At 39.3% G+C, this 20,756-nt stretch overlaps 1 protein-coding gene across 5 annotated transcripts in view; it reads right to left on the bottom strand.

Moving 5' to 3' along the window:
* IPO11 (importin 11) overlaps window positions 1-19,775 on the bottom strand; it is a 191,967-nt gene extending 172,192 nt beyond the window's left edge. Inside the window, exons 1-2 of one of the 5 annotated variants that reach the window (XM_015536575.2) lie at window positions 19,549-19,775; window positions 13-156 (exon numbers count right to left, since the gene is read on the bottom strand). In XM_015536575.2, coding sequence (XP_015392061.1) covers window positions 13-150 — 138 coding nt within the window. In that variant the 5' untranslated portion in view covers window positions 151-156; window positions 19,549-19,775. Of the gene's footprint in view, window positions 1-12; window positions 157-17,175; window positions 17,489-19,548 lie in introns of those variants that run through there. The other 4 variants (XM_042987619.1, XM_042987616.1, XM_007079907.3 and 1 more) reach the window with 4 other exon arrangements.
* Between the last annotated feature and the right edge of the window lie 981 nt (window positions 19,776-20,756).

The raw sequence follows: 20,756 nt of genomic DNA, 5'->3' as shown, positions 1-20,756 counted from the left end.
ACAACAACTTACCAATAACACTGAATAGAAACCTGGCTGTGTCTCCCACTGTTTCAGTTGCTCCTCTGCTGGTTTTAATACAGCAGTATCCTGACTGGTGGCCTGTGTTAAGACCTGAAGAACAACAGTGCTGGCACTATTGAGATCCATGGACACCTGGTAAAGATAAGTTAACATATGTGAATCAACATTATACATAAAAAATCAACAGTAACATAAGTGGAGAAAAAGGTTCAATGATCTGAATTATTCCTGTACTTCATTCACCTACCCTCGCATGTTTCTGCTGGATTTCTAACTTAGAATTTTGGTAATTCAACTAACTTCTGCTTAAATCAACTTATTTCTGATGGAAACTGTCTTCAATGTCCCATTAGAAGGTAATAGTAAATTGCAAATAAGAAACCCACACACAAAAACCAAAGGACTAAATTCTGATTAAATATCACGGTCTGCCTAAGGCTAAGTATAACACCTTCCTAGTTTTTAAAAGAAGAATATTAAGTGTTATAAGAATTTACCACTTTATCCCTACTAAGACCAAAGTTAGAAAAATGAAAAAGAAATTTATTCTTTGACTTATTGCTAAGTACCTCATAACATCATCTTATATTCCATCAATAACACGTGTTCAAAGTATTTTCTAAAATTTAAAAGACAAAGGTATATTCAAGAAATACTGTGGGGAAAAAATGAACTAAATCAATAAACATAAAATATAATATAAAAATATAAACCTTAAGGACTGGATCATCTAATCCTATACCAAATATCTGAAGCCATTCTAAAAATACATTTAGCAATTTATTGATAGTTTTCTAAGCATTGTTTCTAATCACCCCCGAAACAGTGTACAATTGTATACTGACCCAAGTACGTATAATTGTACACAAAATGCTTATATGAAGCATGTACACAAAATGCTTATATGAAGCAATTTTCAAAAAATTGAAAGCTAAAAACAGAAAATAAATCTCAAAGCAAAAGTGACTGAGAATCAGCCTTGTGATTGTAATTCTATCTAAAACTGAAGACTGTTCCAGATAGTAAAAGTATGAAGGTCATTAACCCATAAACACAACCAAAGCAACCAATTCCTAAGAGTTGTAATTAAACTGCAAAGACTAATGAAAAGGAGGATCCAAATGCTGACTCAACAAGAAATGGCACAAAATATTAAACTTTTCAAGGAAAACTTACAATTTTTTAAATTTTTTTTTAATGTTTATTTATTTTTGACAGAGAAAGAGAGAGAGAGAGATTGAGACAGAGCATAAGTGGGGGAGGGGCAGAGAGAGAGAGAGGGAGACACAGAATCTGAAGCAGGCTTGAGGCTCAGGGCTGTCAGCACAGGGCCTGACGTGGGGCTCAAACTCACAGACTGAGATCATGACCTAAGCTGAAGTTGGATGCTCCACCGACTGAGCCACCTAGGCGCCCCAGGAAAACCAACAATTTTAAAGCCTGTGTGAGTAAAGCAGGGCTAGGATACGATAAGTGGAACACAAAATACTACCAATTAGCAACGGAAGTAAACTCAAATTTTAAATTAGTAGTCTGTTCTGGTCTGTACTTTAGAACTGACTAGGATGCCTTGTAAATATATATTGCCTCCCTCCCTAACCTGGAGTTCCTTGAACAATGTAAGTCTCTGTGTTCATTACCACCTGAAAACAAGTGAATGGATTTTCACTCAATTTAGAGGGCTTGTTGGTAATGTATGATTTCAAAAACAGGCTATCTCAGAGAAATTTACTTTATGGAGACCTTAGAAGATATTTTCAAGAGACGGGCAGTATGTTTTTCTAAGAGAAATATAATACAAGGCACAAAAGCAAGTCATGTATGCAATTTTACATTTTCTAGCAACCACATTAAGAAGTGAAAAGATGTGGAATTATTTTTAATATTATATTTAACTGGATATATCCCATACATTACCTTTTTAACATATAATCAATATTTTGAAAAAACTAATTTTGATATTTTACGCTTTTCTTAATAGTAAGTCTACAAAGTCCTGTGTACTTTACACTTAAAGCACATTGTATTTTGAACTAGCCACCTTTCAAGTACTCAATAGCCGCATGTGGCTAGTGGCTACTGTATTTGGGTAACTTTGAAAAGCCCTACTTTAGAAATACCAGCATCACCTCACAGAAATAAAAATTCTCAAGTCTCTCTCCAAACTTCCATCATGAAAATAGGGGCTGGGGGTCAAAAATGAGTGCCTTAGTAGTAAGTTCTCTAGGTAAATCTTATCACTGCCCAAGTATGAGAAATACAACTTTTGAACATCTACAACTGAGGTACACCTGAAAACCCAGCTCTGCAGCAACTCAGTGGATGTCAAAATGTACAGTAGTTTCGATCATACATTCCTATAAAAGAAGAACAGACCAGCATTGATCTGTAGTTCTCACAAGGAATTGTCTAGGGTATGGAAAACACTAAATTCAGTGATTCTCCCCCAATTAATGGAAGAGCACCTGGCTAAAATAAACATTTTTCTTTCTTTTTTAAAATTTTTTTTAATGTTTATTTTTGAGACAGAGACAGAGACAGGGCATGAGTAGGGCAGGGGCAGAGAGAGAGGGAGACACAGAATCTGAACTGAAGCAGTCTACAGGCTCTGAGATGTCAGCACACAGCCCGACATGGGACCCAAACTCATGAACCTCAAGATCATGACCTGAGCCAAAGTCAGGCACTCAACCAAAGGACCCACACAGGCATCTCAAAATAAAAATTTTTCTTAAAAAGAGCCAGTATCTGGGTCGCCTAGGTGACTCAGTTGATTTAAGTGTCCAACTCTTGGTTTCAGCGCAGGTCATGATTTCAGTTTGTGAGATCAAGTTCTGCATTGGGCTCTGTACTAACAGCATGGAGCCTGCTTGGGATTCTCTCTCCTCCTCTTTCTCTGCCCCTCCCCTGCTTGTGTGCGCACACACACACTCTCTCTCAAAAGAAGTAAATAAACTTAAAAACAAAAAAGGAAAAAAAAAAAAAGCACCAATCTGAGCACATACATATATACATATACATATATATATATATATATATGCCAAGCATTGTACTAAATGCTTTATTATTTATTCCTAGTAATAAATCTATGTAGTAGATATCTTTATCCCCATTTTCTAATTTTTTTAATGTTTATTTTTGAGAGAGAAAGAGCGAGAGAGAGACAGAGCATGAGCGAGGGAAGGAGCAGAGAGAGAGGGAGGCACAGAATCCGAAGCAGGCTCCAAGCTCTGAGCTGTCAGCACAGAGCCCAATGCGGGGCTCAAACCCACGAACCGTGAGATCATGACCTGAGCTGAAGTCAGATGCTTAACCGACTAAGCCACCCAGGCTCCCCAATTATCCCCATATTTTAGGTAAAAAACTAAAGGATTAGAGACCTTACCTTTCCAAGGCCACAATCTACTAAGCAGCAGTGCTTGAACTTGAACACCAAAGCCAATGGTCTTAATCAGTATCTAATACTGTCTACCTCCAGGGACAAAACTGACAACTTTGTAGTACCAGGAGCCCAACAAAATACAGGATATATGCTTTATTGGTATCTGGTGAATAAAGTAAGTGATCAATTTTGAACAAAAGAGTACTTTACACTGTACCACATGACAGCTAATTAATGGATTTATTCAATAAAACTGCTGAAAGCCTGCTATGTACCAGGCACTGTTCTAGGTGCTGAGAATAAAATAGTGCAGCAAACAAAATAGTGTCCCTAACTTCAGGCTGCATACATTCCAATGGAAAAAGGTACTTCTGTGAAAGAAACAGAGGGAGGGAGAGAGGGAGGGAGAGAGGGAGGAAGGAGTAATATGAAGAAAATACAATCATGTTAAATATCGACCATAAGTGAATGTGTTATTTTATATTTTTATTTTTTAGAGAGAGAGAGAGTGTGCATGTGCACAAGTGGGTGAGAGAGGGAGAGAGAAAGAATCTTAAGCAGGCTCCACACTCAGCACAGAGTCCAATGCGGTCAATCCCACCACCCTGGGATCATGACCTGAGCTGATATTAAAAGTCGGACACTCAAACAACTGAGCCACCCAGGTGCCTCTGAATGTGTTACTTTAGATTGGGTCTTCAGGGAAGGCTTCTCTTAAGTGACATTTAAAAGAGACGTGAAAGACAAGAGACCCAGGCAGGCAAAGATCTGAAAGCAGGGCTCCAGACAGACAGGGAAAACAAATGAAAACAAGGCCTTAAGATCAGAAACAAACTTAAGAAGGCCAATACGATTGACACTTAATGAGAAAAGGAGAAAATGGAACCAGATGAGGTTGAAGAAGCAGACAGGAACAGATCATGTGTGACCTTGCAGGAGAAAAAAAAAAAAGTCTGGACTTTTACATCTGTACCAACAAAGTCACTGGAAGAATATGTGAATATATGAATATAATAACAGAGAAAAACAGGGTGCCTAGGTGGCTCAGTTGGTTAAGCATCTGACTTAGGCCCAGGTCATGATCCCACAACTCTTGAGTTCAAGCCCCACATGAGGCTCTGTGCTAACAGCTCAGAGGTTGGAGCCTCTTCAGATTGCGTCTCCCTCTCTCTCTGCCCCTTCCCTGCTTACTCACACTCTCTTTCTCTCTCTCAAGAATAAACGTTAAAAAAAAATAAAAATTCAAAAAATTCAAAAATAACAGAGAAAAGGTTCTGGCAGAACTCATCTCCACCCAACTCAAAAAAGAAAAAGGCCATGTCCCTAGGTGAGCTGGTGACTGATAGACATCCTCACTCTAAAGGTCTGTTTGTTTCTACATTGTACTCAGCAAATTATCTATGGCTGGAACTATTCTGTTTCTCAACAGTTGTTCTTTCACTTACTGGTTTTAGCATTTTGGGAACTACTACTTGAAAAATAAAATCACTGACTAATGTCAGCCTCCAGAGCAATTCTTACCTACAGCAAAGACAGTGCAGAGTGTTCACACACACATACACAGCTTCACACTTGTCTGGACCTTCAGAGCAAGGCAATCCTTAAGCCTATGTACTTGTATCTTTTATGCTTCACTTTACCATCACCATTCACCTGTTCTGCTGGAAGCTGCTAGAGTTTCCATCCCTATCTCCCTCCAGTAGCTTGCTCCATTCAGGTCTTCCACAGAAGTATATACTCTGTCCTTCCTCCCCCTGCTTTTGAACTTTGTTCTCAAGAAGCCCATACAGTCTGGGACAAAGAGCTCAGTTCATATACTTCTGGAGAACCAATTTTGTGCCACGCACTATAATAGATGTTAGGTTAAGAATCAAAAAGGGTCTCTTTCTCTACCCAAATTCTGGGAGATACTGAGGTGTGAAGCAGAGAGAACTATTCTAATCACTAAAACAAACTGTAAAGGGGCACCTGGGTGGCTCAGTAGGTTAAGTGTCAGACTTCAGCTCAGGTCATGATTTCGCAGTTCACGAGTTTGAGCCCCACATCGGGCTCTGTGCCAACAGCTCAGAGCCTGGAGCCTGCTTCAGATTCTGTGTCTCCCTCTCTCTCTGCCCACCCCCCCCCACTCATCCTCTGTCTCTCTCTCTCTCTCTCAAAAATGAATAAAAAAATTTTTTTAACTGTAAAAACTAAGATTCTAGAATACCAGTTGGAATCCAGTGTATTTCCTCCACACAAACAATATTATGAATGGTTTATTTCATGGGCAAAAGGCTTTTAGGCCTGAGAAACCACCATTCAGAACTTCTGCTAGAAAGATTACAAAGTGCTAATTAACTTTTAAAGGAAGCTTTAAAAAGCTATCACTTCCTAAATTGCAGATTAAATGCATCATCAAAAATAACGATTCAGGAATGACAGACCTATAATGGATTATTTAAAATACCACAATGCTAAAGCCTATTAAACTTTTTTAAAGATGCCATAACAAGCCTATAAAAGCAAATCTGGCATGTGGATTAATATCACTGTTTTATAAGAGGAAGGACTTAGAGTTATCAACAGTTATCCAGGGTCAGGTAGCAAACTAGTATATGGCAGAGTGAGGCCTGATAACCAAGTCTTTAGAACACAAGCTCTTCCTACTGTAACATAAAATGCACTCACCACACCACCCTACTCCCGAACACCTACAAACACACCGTGTTCTCACCTAATAGGTTCCTGGAGAAACTGTCAAAAAGATTCCTGAATCCCTAATAATTTAAAAGGATCACATTTTCTATGTAGGAAATATTAACAGAGTACTCAATTGTAGAATTCATTTGAAAGGATAGCAATGGTGACAAAGAACGGGGAATAATGTAGTGAGACCTTCAAACATAACACTACAGAAATAAACTTTTATTTGAATAAAAGATAGGTGACTACCAGAGCACCTGGCCAGCTCAGTCAGTAGAGCATGCAACTCTTGATCGAAGGGTTGTGGAGTTCAAGCCCATGTTGGGTGCAGAGATTACATAAAAATAAAATCTTTAAAAAGATGACTACTGATGACTGGTGGTCAGGTTAGAGGGTGGTACACACAGCAAACTACACTTCAATACCCTTTTTTGGAATTAGAATACAGAAATTAATAGGGTTGCTACTGTTACTGCCACCTGGTAATGATCCAGACACATAGCTCATCTCCATTAAAAAAAAAAAAAAAAAAATCTGAAGACTTGACGGTAAATAGCAAAAGATGAAAAGGGAAGAAGGGGAGGGAGTGAGGGAAGCAGGTGGAAGGAATAGGGAGAGACAAATACTACGTTGCGGGAAGAGCTAAAGGCATGTCTCCAAGAACTTGAAAGAATCTTCCTGGAGACCATCACCAGATAAGCCTGAAAGCCCGGGAAGCAAGTCCCTCCCTCACAGTGGAAGCACAGGTGTGTCTCTGCAGTACAGATGTCCATACAGAGTGAAAGAAATCTTCTAACCGTATTAAAAGAATGGATGCCTCGGTTTCCTAATTAATAACGTACACAATACGGAGTGGCTGGATGACTCAGTCAACTAAGCGTCCAACTCTTGATTTCAGCTCAGGTCTTGAGTTCAAGCCCCACACTGGGCTCCACAATGGGTGCAAAGCCTACTTAAAAAAATAAAAACATAATGCACACAATGAGGCTGCTCTGATTTTCGTTACTGCACATAACTTCAAATTCATAAGCAAGAAAGATAGTGCTTCTGAGTACTGTATTAGCTCTGAACTAAACTATAGAAGAGAATTATTAAAAATCTAAATGCAAATTCTTTTTCCCTAAGAACAATAATAGGAAAAGAGAAGGTGCAAATTAAAAGGGGAGGCATTTCAATCTTCTCACTATTTTACAATTTAGTCAATTCAATTCATTCATCACTGAACTTGTTGTAGTCTTTGATACTTTTAAGTCTAAATAACCTGGAAATAAGTGACCAAGAGCCTAAAAATACTCATACCCTATAAATGGACTTTCTAGGCCCATTCCTGGAAGTTACTTTCCAAATCCTGGAAAAACCCAAAATCCAAAGACATACAGATGTGCCTACAGTTGGAAACTTTCTAGTTTTCATTAAAAGAAACAATTAGATAAGGGAAAACTCAGCACCTCTGCCTGCCAACAACAAACAGATTTCCCTGGCCTGCAGTGACCTTCACTGCAGCCATAACCATAGGCAATAGGCTGTCCCATTATCTGTATCTGTCCTTAGTTTGAAAACATGCCACACAAACAATAACTCCACGCCACTATTAAATATTAAAGCTGTAAGTGAAATGACTTAGAAAAAAAATACAATAAAAATTGAAGAAAAATTTCAAAAACAAAAAAGCCTCCCTCAATGAAATAATTTACTGAGGCATGGCTCAACAAAGGATGCTAAAACCATTAGATGAAAGAACGACAAATTAAGAACAGAATATTCCCAGTATGTTCAAATACCACCCACCAATGACTTGCTAAATTCAGTGAACAAACAGACCTTTAAAATGAAGAGATCTGTCAGTCACCAGCTCAACCAAAAGAACAAACTTAGTATCAACAACAGCTGCACAACTTGACCTTAAGTGCCTCCTGATGTGATGCAATTAGTATACAACCTTACTTCTAAAATACCAAATATCATCAGCCTTAATTAACCAAGACTCTAGACCCAACTTCCAGTTGGAAAGAGCCAAAAGAGAGAGAAATGGTGAAAGGGTGACACTACCCAACTTCAAGACTTAGTGTTAATGCTACAGTAATCAAGACAGCGTGGTACTAGCAAAAAACAAAGAGATCACTCCAACAGCTCAGAGTGCCCAGAAATAGACCCCTCAACTGACCTTTAACAAAGAAGCAAAGGCAATACAATGGAGCAAAGGCAGTGTCTTCAACAAATGGTGCCAGAACAACTAGATGGCCACATTCAAAAAAACTAATCCAGACAGACGTTAATTAAACCCCTTCACAAAAATTAACTCACAATGCATCAAAGACTTAACCGTAAAACACAAAACTATAAAACTCCTGGAAGAGAACATAGAAGAAAATCTAAATGGGTTTTCTAAGGTACAGTGATGTCTTTTTAGATTCAACACCCAAGACAGAATCCATGAAAGAAATAACTAAGAAGCTCGACTTCATTAAAATTAAAAACTTCTGCTCTGCAAAAGCCAATATCAAAAGAGTATGAAGACAAGCCAGAAACTGGGAGAAAATATTTCCAAAAGACATACCTGATTAAAAAACAAAAAAACAAAAAAACTGTTATCCAAAATATACAAAGAATTCTTCAAACTCAACAATAAAAAAAGAATCCAATTTCGAGAACAAAGACCTTAACAGACACTTCACCAAAGAAGATAAACAGATAGCAAATAAGCATATGAAAAGATGTTCATCAAGTGTCACCTGGGAAATGCAAATTGAAACAATAAGATACACATCATATGTCACCTATGAAATGACAATTAAAACAACAGTAAGATAACACTATACACCTATTACAATGTCAAAATCTAGAACAATGATAATACCAAATGCCAAGCAAGGATGTGGAGCAACAGGAACTCTCAGACACTATTGGAAAGAATGCAAAATATCCTTGGGAGACAATTTAATAGTTTCTTACAAAAGTAAACATACTCTTACTACACAATGCAGTGATTGTGCTTTTTGGTATTTACCCAAAGAAGATCAAACTATGCACAAGGGGCACCTCGGTGGCGCATTCGGTTAAACGTCACTTTGACTCAGGTCGTCATCTCACAGTTCAAAGCCCCACATTGGGTTCTCTGCTGTCAGTGTGAAGTCTGGTCCAGATCCTCTGTCTCCCTCTCTCTGCCCCTCCCTTGCTTGCCTTCACGTGCGCATGCACACACTTTCTCAAAAATAAACATTAAAAAATAAAAGAAAACTATGTCCACAAAAACCTGCACATAAGCTTTATTCTAACTGCCAAAACTTAGAAGCAACAAAGACATCCTTCAGTAGGTGAACAGATAAACTATGGTACATCCAGACAACAGATTACTGAGTGCTAAAAAGAAATTATCAAGCCATGAAAAAATATGAAGGAAACTTAAACACACATTACTCAGTACAAGAAGCCAATCCAAGAAGGCTGCATACTATAAGACTTTAACTATATAACATTATGGTAAAGTCAAAACTGATATAAAAGACCAGTTGAGTGGGAGGAGAGATGAACAGGTAGATCACAGATTTTTAAGATGGAGAAAATACTCTATATTATAATGATGGATAGATGTCATTATAACATTTGTCCAAACACACTGAATGCACAACACCGAGAGTGAACCCTTAAGGGAACTACACGCTTTGAGTGATTATGATGTGTCAATGTAGGTTCATCCTGGTAAAAAAAAAAACAACAACAAAAAAAAACTGCACCATTATGGTGAATGATGTTTAAAAAAAAAAAAAAAATTACGGTGAGGGATGTTGGTAATGGAGATTGTGTACGTGTGTGGACAGAGTCTATTGGAAATCTATGTACCTGCCTCTCAATTTAGTGTAAACCTAAAACTGTTCTAAAAAAAAAAATATATATATAAAAAAAGCAAAAGTTTTGAATATACAGTTCTACAAAGATGAACAGATGGTCAATAAGCATATGAAAAGATGCCTAAATTATTAGCCATTAGAGAAATGCAAATCAAAACCACTACTATGACTAAAAACAAAAAGACATAATAAAAGATACTGGTGAAGATGTTGAAAAAGTGGAACCCTCATTCTTTGCTAGTGAGAATGTAAAATGGTGCAGCCACTTCGGAAAAGTCAGGGTCTAAAAATGTTAAACACAGAGTTAGTATATGAAAAAAAATTCTACCTCTAGGTATATATACCCAAAAGAAATGAAGATTTAGGTCTACATTTGTTGTACACTACAAAAACGTGACCAGCAATATCGTAATAGCAAAAAGTGAAAACAACTCAATGTCGTATTCCATCCAATAGAATAGTATTTGGCAATTAATAAGAATGAAATCCTGCAACATGCTACAACACAAATGAACCCTGATTCATTTGACCTGCTAGGTCAAAGAAGCCAGTCACAAAGACTGCAAGGTGTCTCTTTTAATGACATGCCCAAAATAAGCAAATTTATAAAGATAAAAGGTATATAAGTGGTTGCCTAGGGCCAGAGGATTGGGGGAAAAGGTGGAGCGATTGCTGATGGGGATATGGTTACTATTTGGGTTGATAAAAATGTCCTAAAATTGATTGTAGTGATAGTCACACAACTCTGTGAATACACTAAAAACAACTGAATTATACACTTCCAGTGGGTGAACTGTATGGTCTGTGCATTACACCTTAATAAAGCTGTTTCTTTTAAGTGCCCTACGTAAATGCCAAATCAGCAAGAAACAAGGAAGTTACTAAATAAATGAAAAATATGTGGCTGGACTATCAACAACCATAACTGATGTTAATTCAGATCAGGGAACACCACTATTTCAAAAAATTAAAGCAAGATCAAAGGACTTAAGATTTTTGACACAAACCAAGGAGGTAGCAAAGACACTAGCCTCATTCAAATCCATACTGCACCATTCGGATTCATTTACACTTCTCAACAGAGGTCAGTTCAGTTTGAACAAGAAAAGTCTTCCCTGTGCACATGTTATAGGCTGTTTAGCATCCTTGTATACTGTATGTTAATAACACTTCCTAGAAATGGTTTTGACTAGATATGCTTCCATATATGTCCAAATACCATCAAGTTTAAATCACCAAGGCTATTAAAGCATTCCCCATGAGACCTCATGCTAGACTGTCAAAGACTGATCTATTTTGGAATAAGAGATATGAAACAGAACATACATAACACGGAAAAGAGAAGATATTTGTCTGCTTTCTCTTCTCTGATAAAATATCTCATGTAATTAAGAATTTTAAAGGACCTACAAATTCCTGCTTGGTGACAGACACTACAAGTAAGCTTAAACCCTTCTAAACCAGTCAGGACTTAAAAATACTCTCTTTTAGGGGCGCCTGGGGGTCTCAGTAGGTTAAGTGTCCTACTGTTGGTTTCAGCTCAGGTCATGATCTCACGGTTTGTGAGTTCGAGGCCCCCGCTGGGCTCTGTGTTAACAGCGCGGAGACTGCTTGGGGTCTCTCTTGTGAGAGTCTAGCCTAAAGAGTCACTGCATTTATAAAAATTCATTCATTAAAACATGTATGGAATGCATACCAGTAATGTCTCCACCGTTCGGAACTATGACACATTTTATCATTAAAATAATGTTTTCAAACATTAAAATAATTTTTTATCATCTTGGAGCTATGCATATCAGTTCTCTAAATAGTAAATATAGCTGACCCTCAAACAATGCTTAAATGTTTTGACTCCCCCAAAATTTAATAGCTTGCTGATGAGAAGCCTTAACAATAAACTGTTGAATAAAACACATTTTGTATGTCATATTGTATATATTATATACTATATCCTTACAGTGAAATAAGCTAAAGAAAAATATTAAGATAAGGACAAGAAAATACATTTATAGTACTATAATGTATCAAAAAATACACACACACCTGAAAACGGACCCACAGATTTCAAAGCCATTTGATCAAGGGTCAACTGCACATCTGATTTAAGCATTTTATTTTACTGACCAAGATACTGTGTCTCAAAGAGATTAAGAAGATAAACTGTGACTTCTCTTAAGTCCCAGGTTCATTAGTGACATTTCTAGAACTAGAAAGAAGTCTACTACCCCAGCCTAATACTCCATGGACTACCACATTTTCCTTTTGATCCGTGTTGTCCATTGATACCTCAAGTGGAATTAACAGATTTTTTTTTATAAAGTTCTAAACTTGAGAACCGGAATACATCAAAACTATCGCTCATTTTCCTGGTAAATTATACTACATCAAAAATTGAAAACCAAAATTAAAGGAGTTAACGAAAATATCATTGGCAATATTAACAAAATAAAAATTAGAAGATATTTTAAATGACTAAACAATGATAGATTACATAGAACATACAGGAAACTTTTGTGAATCAACAAGAAATACAAAAGAAAACTGGACAAAGCATATAGACAATTCACAGAAAAAGCCAAATGGGTTATATATACCAGAAAAGATGCTACCTCACTAGTTATCAGGAATTTTTATTTTTTTTATTTAAAAAAAATTTTTTTTTTAATGTTTATTTTTGACAGAGACAGAGACAGGGACAGAACGCGAGTGGGTTAGGGGCAGAGAGAGAGGGAGACACAGAAGCAGAAGCAGGCTCCAGGCTCTGAGCTGTCAGCACAGAGCCCGACGCGGGGCTGGAACTCACGAGCTGTGAGATCATGACCTGAGCCAAAGTCGGACGCTCAACCGACTGAGCCACCCAGGCGCCCCAGGAATTTTTAAAAAAACAGATATATTACTTTACAATAATCAGACTGGTGGGGGCACCTGGCTGGCTCAGTCGGAAGAACATGCGACTGTGACTGGCAAAATTAGTCAGACTGGCAAAAATTAAAAAGTCCCCAAAATATTCAACGTTAGCCTGTGGAAGAGAGACCCTTATGCTTGCTAAGAGTATATATACATTGGTACAACTACTCTGGAGAGCAATCCTGCCATCTCTAAAAAACCTAAAAGTGTATGTGTATGTGTATGCGTGTGTGTGTGTGTGTGTGTGTGTGTGTATCCTACAACCAAACAGGTTTTATCCTTTGGCCCAGCAATCGCACACTTGGTGCTATAACCAAAGAAACTCCTATACAGGCTTATAAGAGCAGACAAGGATAAGGGCATTGATCCTGGGAGTTGTCTATAGTAAGAAAGAGACAACATGGGTCCATCTTCAGTGGAATAGATACATCAAATCTATCTTACAGATTTTGCTCCCTCTGACTAGAAAACTCTTGCCTCTAAGTACCTGCATGTTTTGCTCTTTAACTTCAATTCAGTCTTTGCTCAAGTTGTTGACTCATCAAGTTGGTTGTTGCTGACCACCCAATCTAAAGTATCTTACCCTCTTACGTTCAACCCAGAATCTCTCTTTTCTGGATATCTTTCTTAATTTCTCTGCATGACACTTTTTACTATTTGACATTCTAATATCTATGTGTTTATTGTACAGACTCCCTCAATTAAAACTTAAGGTCCAGACACCAGGAACTTCCTTTGTTCAAAGGTGTATCACCAGAATCTAAAAATGCACCTGGCACATATGAAAGTGATGAATAAATAAATATTTGTTAAATAAATGAATTCAATTACTAAATCCCAATCTCTGCATACAGTTGTGTAAAGTCTCAAATCTGAACCCATCTCTGACTTTTCAAGCCCATTCAAACTAACCTCCAGAGTATGTAACATCCCACTTTGTTTCAACTCTCTGGTAATTCTTGTTTTTTTTTTTTTTTTCAATGTTTATTTATTTTTGAAAGAGAGAGAGACCGAGCACAAGCAGAGAAGGGGCAGAGAAAAAGAGAGACACAGACTCTGAAGCAGGCTCCAGGCTGCTGACAGCACAGAGCCCCACCCAGGGCTCGAACTCACGAACCTTGAGATCATGACCCGAGCTGACGTCGGATGCTGTGCCGACTAAGCCACCCGGGCTCCCGTAAACTCTCTGGTAGTTCAACTTGCATTCATGGTACTCAACAAGGAAGCAGCTTCTAATGGCCAGGCATTACTCTGAGAGATAAAGAATGAATAAAAGAGTCGGGTGCCTGGGTGGCTCAGTTAAGCGTCCGGCTTTGGCTCAGGTCATTATCTCACCACTCATGAATTCAAGCCCCCCATCAGGCTCTCTGCCGTCAGCACGGAGCTCCTTTCAGATCCTCTGTCCCCCTCTCTCTTTGCCTCTCCCCGCGTGTGCATGCACTCTCCTTCTCTCTCAAAAATAAAATTAAACATAATACATACATACATACAAACATAAATAGTCTTTGAGCTCCAGTTCAAAAATGACTGCAGCTGGGTCCCAGGTTTCAGGGTTGCTAGAATGATCCAGGGCACAGCTACAGCAATCCATGTCAAGTAGCACCCACAGCAGGGAGAGCTCCACTCACTACTTTATAGCACTCTCATACGTAAAAGTGAGCATGCTGAACATCTTCCTGAAGTTGATCACGGAGAGCTCGAGAGATCCGAGTTCATCACCTACCCACAACTCCACATCAAGTCCAAGTCCTTTTCCAGGGGGAGTTCTTTTCCAAGTCCTACTCCAGGGGAGTATGATTACTCTATCCTTTAACCCTCATGTGAGTCCACTCCCAACTGGCTATGAGGATGAATAAAGAGAACCTGGACCACTACCCAGCAGGGACCACAGCAGCGGTTTGGACCATGACTCCGCACATGGACCAGAAGTATACGGGACATTAAGTGCACCTTCCTTACTTGCCTCAAATGATGACCAGTATACTGATCTTCCATCCCTTTGGTTATGGCAGGATATAACTTAAATAAATAACTTAGATTAGTCCACAAACAAACAAACAAACAAGAGAGTCTTTGCTTTCCAGTCTTAAGAGAAAAAAAGACAACAAAGCTGTTTTGGAAACACCTAAGAGAAAGACCTAACTCAGCCTAAACAGGTTGGGGAAAGCTTGGTGAGGCAGGAAAGGGGGACAAGATAGCATTTGTGCTGGGTCATGAAAGCTGAGTAGGAGTTATCCAAATGAGTAGGTTGTATGTGTTGTCAAAAAGGTGATAGGTATATTCTAGGCAGAATACACACAACGTACTGATGTCTCAACTTTAAAAAACATTCAAATACTTTTGAAGAATTGCAAATAGTTCAGCATGACAGAATCATGTGAGGCAGGAAACAGAAGATGAAAGCAAGCAAGGTCCAAATCACTAAGGTCCTTATTTCCTAAATTTGGTAGTATGGATTTTAATCTGAAAGCCTGCATGGCAGAAGAACACTACAATCTGTCTACAAAACAAGAAAGGGTTTAGAGGGATTATATCCATTCTCAGATTCAAAGAAATTATTTACAATGCTTACACCAAAGTCCACATACTAATGATAATCCGAACCAAGGTAGTAACTGGCAAGGAAAAATAGATGAAAGACGTAGATTTGGTAAATGACTAGGGGCAGGGTGGTACATAAGGGTAATTAGAGGGTAGAGTTAAGACTTGGGGCATCTCCAACTGACTGGCAGGCATGGATCATAGGAGGAAGAGAAGCAACTTCAGAAAGAGTGATATATCTAATTTTTTACCTGAACTTTATATATCTTAAGACAACCACATAATGTGTCACAGTTGGAGGGTAATCTGTGCTAAAGAGACAGAGATCTGCTAGTTATCAAAATAAAGTCAATAGTTGAAGTCATCAGAGATAAGACCATTTAAGAGCAGGTAGAGGCAGAAGAGAGAAGACTGTGCGTCACTGGTCAACATTGGTCAAAGACAGAAAACTGCACCAAGGAAAAGACTGGCCAACATACATGCAAATAAGGAGACCACAGTGTCACAGAAGCATAAGAGAATTTCAAAGAGAAATGTCAACATGTCAAATGATGACACAGATTCCATTAGATTTCACCACAAAGCGATCAATGGTGGCCAAATTCAGGGACTTGGACTGCTAGACTTCAATATATTGGGGAGGGAGGAGGAGCAAATAATAAGGAGGTGGAGAAAATTAATATAGGTAACTTTTCCAGAAACTTAAAGGAAATAATTACAGATGAAACTGAAGAGGAATCTAGAGTGAGAGTGTGTTTAAAGGAATTTTTTTTAAACCCTAATAAGTTAGTGCCCATTCAAAGTAAAACAGGACCAACCAAATATTATGGACTGAATGCATTCCCCCAAAATTCACATGTTGGAGCCCTCACTCCCAGGACCCTCAGAATTGGAGATAAGATTTTTAAAGAAGTGATTAAGTTAAAATGAGGTCATTCGAGTAGAGCCCTAATCTAATGCAAGTGATGTCCTAATAAGAAAGAGATACCAGAGATTCTAGTGCACAAAGCAGGTGGTTACCTCTAAGTCAAGGAGAGAGCCTCAGAGGAAATCACTCCTGCTAGAACCCTGATCGTGGCCTTTCAGCTTCGAGAACTGTGAGAAAATAATTTTCCATTGTTTAAGCCACTCAGCCTGTGGTACTGTTACAGCAGCCCTGGAAAAACAACATAATACACCAAGGAAACACTGTCCCTGAGGAGAAAAAACTCAGAGCCCAGGAGAGATGACCAGATAGAAGTAGACATGTTTGCAAGTGCAAGAGGACAAAAAACAGTAACCAATGCCACCAATGTATTTCATTTCCTCTGTCATGTAAATATTTTTTAGTGTTTATTCACCTTTTGAGAGACAGAGACAGAGACAGAGTGTGAGCAGGGCAGGGGCAGAGAGAGAGGGAGCCGAGCAGGCTCCAGACTCCAAGCTGTCAGCACAAGCCCGACGTGGGGCTTCAACTCACAGACCGTGAGATCATGACCTGAGCCAAAATCAGATGTGTAACCGACTGCGCCACCCAGGTGCCCCCCTCTGTCATACAGAAGTGACATTATCCAGGAAAGAATAAGGAGGGAATGTGGTGGGTTCATAACCACCATAGGAAACAGCAGTTTCTAGAGAAACACAGAATTATTGGACTGCTTGCCCATCACTCAGTAAATGTTTGTTGTGGAATGGATTCCTAGCTCTCATTCACGAAAGCTTTAGTTCCATTTTAAAATGGCAATAAATAGCAAAAGAAAAGCGTTCGAGTAAGTCTGAACCCGGGTTATGAACATCAGGCAAGTTACTTACCACTGCCAGGTCTGTTTCTTCAACCAGATGAATCAGACTCAATAAGCAGCAAAGGATTACCTCAGATCAAAATAAATGCTCTAATTGTACATAGCTTTACCCATGACCTCAGTCTTCCAACTCTTCCCAACCAAAGTAGGGTGTCTCAAGTTTTAACATAAATTCCTATCATCTGGAAAGCTTGTTAAGATGCAGGTTCTGATTCATTAGGTTTAGGGTTAAGCTTAAGCTTGGGCATTCTGAGCAAACACTGACGTGATGCCATACATCATACTCAGAGTAGGAACGGTGCAGAACACTGATCCAACTCAAGCTCTACAAAGCTTATAATTGTGGGCTTATCTGTAATCAGCCTGATATTTAGAAAACAAAAACAAAGATGTTCCAGACTCACACCTGCACTAAGTATGTCTTGCCATTCCCTAAAACACTCTGAAATTAACTTGATGATAGTCATCATTTGGTACAGATAGGATTAGCACAGAAATGAATAATACTGGAATCAGTAACACCGTATTAGGAGAAGCAAGATTAAATACCAATGCACAGAAAATGGGGAAGGGGATTAAGAGGTACAAATTCCCAGTTATAAAGTAAGTCACAGAGATGAAAAGTACAGTGCAGGAAATATAGTCAATAATACTGTAACAACACTGTATATTGACAGTAACGACACTTATCATGGGGAGCACAGCATAAGGTATAGAAGTGTTGAATCAGCATGAACTGATCAGAACACCACATGAACCAATGTAACACTGTATGTCAACGATACTTCAACAAGAACAATATAAATACACACCATGCACACATATATGCACATACACACAACACAATGGTCAAAATCCATCTAACCATGTTATCTTTCTCAAAACATGAATATTTTTATTTCTAGAAAAACATTTAGCTCTAGACAAGTCTGTATATTCTAACTGCCACATGCCTACAAGGGTTCTTTTGCATTCTGGATTCTGAATACTAACATTAAATGTCATAAAATTTAAAGATTTTTATACTAATTACCAAATAATCTTCATGCATTTGTTTAGAACCTCCAATCCTATTACCACAACTAAATTCATCTGTGATGAGAATTTTCTTTTGCTTCAGGAAGCGTAACTAGGACAGAGACAGCCCAGCTGACCTAGGGCTATAATATATGGCCACAAACCATTGCTCTAATTAAACTGTTTCTACTATTCCCTGTACTAGGTTATAGGAGGGAAAAAATTCCACAATCGTATCACAACCAACAAGGATTTTCATTCTAATTTCATAGCAATCTTCAGTGATGCAAGATAGAAGAAAAGGTGTCATGCAATGGAAGCCTTACAGTCACTCTACCCTTAACCTGAAGCTTCTATACTGAAAAGAGAAGTTTAAAATAACGTTAAAACGGAGGCATGAACTCTCTAACCAACACACACACCAAAAAAAAAAAAAAAAAAAAAAAAAAAAAAAAAAAAGAAAGAAAGAAAGGAAGAAAGAAAGAAAGAAAGAAAGGAAGGAAGAAAGAAAGAAAGAAAAAAATAATTAGGGCTGTAAACTGCTCTTTCTTACCCTACACTGAAGAATAACCAATTCTCAAAAGCACTACAGCACTACAAACGAGCTCGCTCACACTCGGGTGGGGAGAAGGTATGTCCATTGCAATCTTGTCACCTGCAGGCAATTTACCACTCCTACCTAATTTACTCAAATCACTTTCAACTAATAATACTTCCCTCATTCACCACTATGTAACAACAGAATAAAAAAGAATGACAAATGCAATGGGCCTCAAAATAGTTTTGCTGAATCACAAATACCCTCAATATAAAGCTGCAGAAGTCGCTGAGCTTGAGCATTGGCGGCCATACCTCAGCAAGCGGCTCCTCGGAAAATGTGTTAACTTCCTGCACCTGTTCATTAAAGGCAAGGAAGGGTCTAATGTTTAATTAGAGCTTTCACAGCATTGCTATTAGCAGCAATGTGCTGTGTGCACTAACAATATACAGTGGCTTTCTACTAAAACTGACCACGTTCTCTCAAAATGGGCATCACCTATGCCCCAAGGGCAAATACACCACCCTGGCCCGCAACCGCAGCCACAATGGGCACCCTATGCTCTCCTCATCTTGGCACCCAGCCCGTCTTCCTGCACCCCCATTCCTCCTCGACCAAGCCTCCCCCTCCCAGGGCTGACTCGGCCAGGCCCCAGCTGCAAGTAGTTCCTAGGGTTACGCAGAGAGCCAAGCCTGCAGGCCGCTCTCGCCGCGTTTCTGCTCTGTCTCCTCTCCGACTAGCCCAACGTTCTTCCCTCGCCTCTCCCGTCTCCGCTGCCCAGCCCACTCCTCCCTTCCACTCGCGCGCTCTGTAGCTCTCAGGCCTCACCGTTTGGTTCGGTCCGGAATACCCCGGCTCTCCCGCTTCCAGTCCCCAACACGAAGCGAAGTCGGTTGGTCCCGCGCCTCACGCTTCCAGTCCACACGCCGCCGCCTACTGATGCCGAAAGCGGCTTCTAGGAACGCGCCATGTTCAGCGTCGCGGCTCCAAACGACGCGGACGCAGGAATACTGCGTCACAGACACCCGGAACGCGTGGAATTGGCAAAGTGAGAAGGCGATAGGAGAACTGCACAAGAGGAGGGAGGTGCTTCCCCTTCGAAACTGAAGGCGCCGGGGGGCTAAAGCAGCTATCTGCGCTTGCGCATTACAGAGCGTGGCGCCTGGAGCCAGCCGGATTTGTAACCATGGAAACGTTAACCCCGCGTAGCCCAATTCCCAGGACAAATCGCTGTCTCCTGGTTTGATTGAAGCCTGCTTGAATCGGAACCATTTTCCCTTCCCCGTTCCGGATATCGGTTCTAAACTGCATTGTTTTCCGAGTGCGTCTCAGCGTAAATGAGTTATTAAAATAATCTTACTCCCATTGGTCAAACCTCCCGTGAATATTTTTTTTCAAGTCCTAAATTTGCTGGGCGCTCTACTCCAGAACGATAGCAGGAGTGGAAGTATAGTTCTGCCTGCCTCTGCTACTAGCTAGTGACCTAAGTTTTCTTACCTTTTTTAAAGTTTTTATTTTTATTTATTTTTTGAGAGAGAGAGAGAGGAAGACAGAATCCCAAGTAGGCTCCGCACTGTTCAGCAGAGCCGGATCCCAGACTCCCAACTCAGGGACGGTGAACCAAAATCAAGAGTCTAAGGCTCAACAGACTTGAGCCACCTAGGCGCCACCTCTAAGGTTTCCTTAGAAAGAGAAGTTGTAAAGACATGGTTGAGGGTTCATAAACATTAATAATAAAAAATAATAGTAAACATTTACTGAACATTTAGAATGTGCCAGGTACAATTCTAAAATCTTAACATGATCATGTATTTTAATCCTCAAAACAACCTGTGAGGTGCTATTATGCTACTGTTATAGGTGAAGAAACTGAAGCACAGAGAAGTCAGGTAATCTGCCTAAAGTCACACAGCTAGTAAGGGACATTGTTAGGATTTGAATCAATCATAAGACCTACATTACAAGGATGTTCACATTAGGGCTGTTTTTAAAGTAAAAATACAGTATTATCTAAATAACCACCAAGAAAGGAATGC

Source organism: Panthera tigris, chromosome A1 (assembly GCF_018350195.1).
Source record: "Panthera tigris isolate Pti1 chromosome A1, P.tigris_Pti1_mat1.1, whole genome shotgun sequence".
In the NCBI taxonomy this organism is placed as follows: Eukaryota; Metazoa; Chordata; class Mammalia; order Carnivora; family Felidae; genus Panthera; species Panthera tigris.
Note: the sequence above shows the minus strand (reverse complement) of the source record. Positions and strands in the feature narration are given on the sequence as shown.